Source organism: Centruroides sculpturatus, unplaced genomic scaffold (genome assembly GCF_000671375.1).
Source record: "Centruroides sculpturatus isolate CEXI.00-Female unplaced genomic scaffold, Cexi_2.0 scaffold1980, whole genome shotgun sequence".
In the NCBI taxonomy this organism is placed as follows: Eukaryota; Metazoa; Arthropoda; class Arachnida; order Scorpiones; family Buthidae; genus Centruroides; species Centruroides sculpturatus.
In genome coordinates, this window is record NW_019386291.1 from 38190 (window position 1) to 44152 (window position 5963).

At 30.5% G+C, this 5963-nt stretch overlaps 1 protein-coding gene across 1 annotated transcript; it reads left to right on the forward strand.

The window, feature by feature from the left end:
* The first annotated feature begins 454 nt into the window (after positions 1-454).
* LOC111614438 (probable dimethyladenosine transferase) lies at positions 455-1733 on the forward strand. The gene has a single exon (XM_023355815.1). It carries the CDS (start codon positions 496-498, stop codon positions 1399-1401), a length of 906 nt encoding a protein of 301 aa, XP_023211583.1. The 5' UTR covers positions 455-495; the 3' UTR covers positions 1402-1733.
* The last annotated feature ends 4230 nt before the right edge of the window (positions 1734-5963 follow it).

The window sequence follows — 5963 nt, forward strand, 5'->3', positions numbered from 1 at the left end:
CCCTTTAGGTATGAGAACATTCTCGAATTGGGAAGCTTTCTTATAGAGAATGTTGGTGAGGATGGGGTCCGACTTAAGATATATCCGAATGGATCACCCCGAAAACGTCCTGAGATTTTTCGACCCGTCCGGTTTCGATCCCGGGTCCTTCATAGCGGTAGGTTTTCATTGTACTGTCACCATCCAAGTATCGATGATGGTCGATTGTAAAAAAAAAATTTTTTCCATTCAGATGTGACTAAAAATATTTTCTTCTTTTACGATTTTTAAGATAATTTATAATTTTCAGTGTTATGATCTCTATTGAATTTACTGTTTTAACTTAACAAGAAACGTACAAAATTTTATCATATTTATTTTTTATAATATTACGTTTTGGTGACGATAAACATACGATTCGTATATTATGTGATTGTAAAAGTTTTGGCTACAATTTGGCTATTATTTTGTTTTCTTTAATACACAATAGAGAGGTGGCGCTTTTAATAATTCAAAATGGGGAAAGTTAAGGCTGAGAAAAAGTCAAGACAGCATGAAGTAATTCAGAAACAAGGTATTTATTTCAAAACTAGCGTCGGACAGCATATCCTGAAAAATCCATTAATCATAAATAGTATGATTGATAAATCCGCCCTTCGACCTACTGATGTCGTATTGGAAGTCGGACCAGGAACTGGCAACATGACCGTCAAGCTGCTGGAGAAGGTGAAACACGTGGTCGCTTGTGAAGTAGATACGAGATTAGTAGCCGAATTACAAAAAAGGGTACAAGGCACCCATCTTCAGAATAAGTTGAAAATAATTGTGGGAGATGTTTTAAAGACAGAATTGCCTTATTTTGATGTATGTGTTGCTAATCTTCCATATCAAATATCTTCTCCATTTGTGTTTAAACTTCTGCTACATCGCCCCTTTTTTCGCTGTGCAGTGCTTATGTTTCAGAGGGAATTTGCTCAGCGTCTAGTTGCTCAGCCAGGAGATAAGCTATACTGTCGCCTTTCTGTCAATACTCAGTTATTGGCGAGAGTTGATCATTTGATGAAAGTAGGAAAAAATAATTTTAAACCACCTCCCAAAGTTGAATCGAGTGTCGTGAGAATTGAGCCTAAAAATCCACCGCCACCAATTAATTTCAAAGAATGGGATAGTTTGTTGCGGATTTGTTTTAATAGAAAAAACAAAACGCTCTCGGCTGCTTTCAAACAGTCGTCGGTTGTTGAAGTGCTTGAAAAAAATTATAAAGTGCACTGTTCTTTAAATAATATAAAAGCGAATGATATAAAATCTGTAATAGAAGAGTCCCTTAAAGAATTTGAACAGCTTCGAGCTAGAACAATGGGTATTGAAGAGTTCATATCTTTACTTCATTCTTTCAATAAAAATGGAATTCATTTTGTATAGATAAATTATATTAAAAGAAAGTTATAAATAAATGATATTTGTAAAATTTGAATAGAGTTAAAATTCATAAAATTAGTTCACATTGATAGTTAATAGATTCATAATGATAGGTCTATTTCTATCATTTATAACTGATGTGTCAAATAAACATGGACATGTATTTTTTTTTAATTTCAAAACAGTTATATTAACTAGATAAAAATGAATGCTGTTTTAACTAGTTAATTGTTTTGTTTCTTGTAGGGTTACCAGCTATATTCCAATTAGAAAATTCTTGGGAATTCCATAAACCTGTGTCTGCAGGTGTATAGAAATGCTACCGGTAATTTAACAATCCAAAACTATGGTGTAATCAACCAAAATAAACTTAAACCATAGTTTTGGATCGTTGAATTACCAGTAACATTCCTATACCTTCAGACATGGTATTACAAAATTCCCAAGAATTTTCTAATTAGATAATTGTTGTTTAATCATGTATATTACATGAATTAAATGCTACAAAGTTGTATGCTTCATATATTTTTTAAAATTAACTGTTGTATTAATTGAAAATTCCTGTCATAGTAAAAGGCAATTTTCAGTGTCAAATTACATAAATTAGTTACTGAAAATAAAGGCAACAGTTTGTGTCTATACATGTTTGTTTACAGTCCAAGGGGCAAAAAGTTCTATTTGAGACATTGGGGTACATTTATATTTGAGCTGTACTTGAGATTATCTGACAGTTCTGAAGACATAGCTAAGAATCAAATTTTGTCTTCAATAAAATTATTTATTTTTTATAAATGAGCCTTTTTTAAATAGTTGCAAAAGTAGTAAATAGTCAAGGTTTAAGTGTTTCTTGTAGGAGTAATAAACATGAGGTTATGGGCACCAAACTTCACATTTAGTTTTGGCAAGTTTACAATATACAAGTAACCCTTTTTAAAAGTTAAGCATAAGATGTTTGAGGTTTGACATGGAAATGTATATCAGTTTAGTTACATTAAGTAAATATTACAATCAATATAAAATTTGTTTTAGATGCAAATTATCTAAGATAATGAAATCAAACTTTATGAAATGAAATATGGCATAACATATGAGCATTAGTTATATTAATCATATTCCAACATTATTAACTATTGATTATCTGATTTCTATCAAATATATAGGCTATAAACTGTCAACAATTGAAAGATTACTAAATTCTGGCTTCATTTTTTGTATTATTTGAAAATATAATATGTATATAAGAATTGAAAAATACAGAGATAATTAAATATTTTATTGAATTCCACATGAATGTGCTGTACCATATTAGATATTACTTTAGTATTTCCAATGTTTACTACTACCATAGCTAAGTTGTTATATCATTTCTATTAAAAGTAATTTTGTTTCCTAGAAATAGTTTCTTGAATCATCCTATTGCACATGCCCTTTAATATAATTTAAAATAAATATTTAATTCAGGCAATCTAATTGCAACATTGTACAGAGTACTAACAATGTACATTTTTATAAATTTATCACTATCCTAATTTCATTTTATTTTCTCCTTGTCTGTCCTTTGTAATAGTATATTTATATAAACAAACAATAAGAATTGTATTGAAAATTTTATTTGAATTTTTAAATTCTATTCAAGAAATTTTAAAAGTTTGTTTTTTTTATTAGAATTTTATATTAATGTTATAGAATGAATTAATTAATGCTGTTAATAAAGTAATTATAATTTTGATTTTTGCTGTTTACATATACTAAGTTAAGATATTTTAAAATGAAATTATAGCTTATCCTTCCAAATGCACTGATATAAATTATAGATTTTAGTTTTTAATTTATATTCTGTTTTGACCTAACCATTTTGCTATTTCATATTATATTTATGAAATATTGCTATTTCTTAGTTTTTCCAATATTGCAAGATTTCACTTTTTGACTTGTCATCTTTTATTTTTGCTCAGATCCCACTTGATTCCTTTACATTTGCTTCTAATATTTATCCCTGTGAAGTTTTTGGCCTTCCTCTTGAAGTTTATTGCATGCACAATGACCATATTTGACCATATATACCATATTTCTGTTTTTAAAAACAGAAATATGGTATTTACAGAAATGTAAAATAGAGACCATAAAATTACCAACATTGAGTTTACCAGTAAGTATCAGCAAAAATTTACGACGACATGCAGGTGAACTTAATAAAGAACATTATTTTTAAACTGTGAGACTAAATATCTGCATCCATTTTAACAGTATAATAAGTCCTGTTAATATATAAAATGTACTAGTATACAAAATAAATTATAAAAGGAATATTATTAGCACAGGAATATTCATCATCCATCAAATACTATCGAAATTAGAATAAATTAATGGAGGAAAATTGTTCAATTTACGTATAGAAATGAATAGATTATCCACTGCAGTGGCATACCGTGGGTGTCAGCCGCCCGGGGCGGAGGAAAATTTCGCCCCCCTTTTATTTAGGTATTTCAATTTAAAAGACCAAAATTCAGTTTTGTCACAGAACAAGCAGTGAAAGATTCGGTGGTAGTGCAGCCACCTGTTTAAAATAGTTCTATTGGATATTAGTGGTGTATATGAACGCGAATGAATCGTACAAGCAAAAAAAAAAAGTCAACAGGTTTCGCAGGATTTCCTCAGATAAAAAGATTACTAGTTCATCCGGACGGCGAACCGATTCCCGGACTGTCCGGACGATAGCACTATCGTAAGCGCGATGCAAGTATAGATTAGGATGTTTCAAATTTTTACAAGATATTATTATTTATTGTGAAATTTTGCCGCCCCGTAAAAAGTGCCGCCGGGCGGACCGCCACTGCCTCCGGGATTTTTTGCAAATCTTCAAGTTTTGAGATTTTCTGAACCCAAAAACGGCGAAAAGATTTCGTGGATATCTGTGTGTGTGTGTGTGTATTTCGTTTAATATCTCCGGATGGGGTGAAGATTAAGAAACAAAATTTGGCAGGGTAGTTTGTGTATAAGGGGCATTGATGTTATTAAATTTTGGTGATTAAGATTGAGGGGAGGTAATCACGTGTCATATCTCTTATGGGGTTGGGCTTAATGAAGATTTTACTTGTTAGCATTTACAGATCTTTGTAAAACTCATCTCTACCCTCAAAATTAAGTATTATATATATTTTTAATTATTATAAAATAGCAAAGTTTTTATAACAAAATCTCATAATAGATGATGCCACATATAATTTATATGAGGGTCGGCGTTTCCTTCTGTAATACGTTTTTTCATTTCTCCCTATCAAGGGCTTCTCTCTTATGTCCCCTCAAATTAAAGTCTTCTTCCACCTTATTTTTCAACGCATCTTTGGTTTTCCTCTTTCCTTTTACTATCAGTTTTCCGATCTTTCCAACATAATTGTCACTTCGCTTCATGTCACGTTATTATGATTAATAATTAAAAAGTGATTTTACAAATAAAATCTCATAACTGCAGGGAAAGTTACGCAACTCGTTGCTAAATTTTTTTTTATTTGATGAAATAAAATTATCGGCTGAGTTAGACTCTACTTATATTTCGCCCTCAATTTTAAATAATTTAACTAATTATAAATTAAATCTTCAATGAAGAAACACTGATCACCTGAAACACCATCAAACTTTTTAAACAACTTTTGATATTCATATATCAAGTTATGTACAGATTAATTCTTGATTATTTACAGCATTTTTTAATACTGCGATGTTTTCAAGAATACGCAACAGAAAAAATTTTCGTCAAAAATGGTTATAGAGGAAAACAAATAGGGATACCTGATATATTATCAGGTCATATTCAAAGTATTGTACTTTTTCAATAAAGGAATTCAAGACTGTAATGATTCTAATTAGCAAATTGTTTATGTAATTAGTTACAATTTTAATCGAATTTTTTCTGTGTATTCCTGTTCAAAATGACAATGAAGACAGAATTTATAGCACAAAATATTTAATTAAAGTGTCCCTATTTCATACTGTCTATAGAAATACCGTATTCTATACTTATATAGCATATAAAATGCAGCTTTGTCCAAAAACAGGCTCGAACAGTCTTGCGTCCTGATGATAGTTAATTAGTCCAAATGAAATTACATTATCTAGTAGGGCAATAAATTCCGTAAATTGAATGCTCTGGTACTCATGGTTATCGAGTACTGCATCTTAATTCTAATATATACAGTCGACCCCCCTATAATTACGGTCCTTATAATTACGATTAAAATTATTTATATTAATGATGTCTCCGAAGTTCAAGGAACTATTAGCAGAAAAATAAGTTATTAGAAATCGGCCGCGGTTTGGTGAGCTGTTCCGCGACGAAAACAATGTTGAGCAATGGCGATATCGAATGGTGACACTCGGTAAGTAATCCTACAATTTTTTATTTATAGCGTAGTTTATACGGATTATTTCCAAAAAATATATACGTGTTTTGGAAATGTTGAGTCGGATTAGTCTAGAATCGATTAATTTTATGGAAGAAAATCTTTCAAACAGCCGTAGTCCGTAAACTTGATACGTGTCGGGTTGTGATTGGAAGGATTCGTAAG

Excerpts from the sequence above, each read along its gene's own strand:
- LOC111614438 (XM_023355815.1), top strand. The coding sequence starts at position 496 with ATGGGGAAAGTTAAGGCTGAGAAAAAGTCAAGACAGCATGAAGTAATT.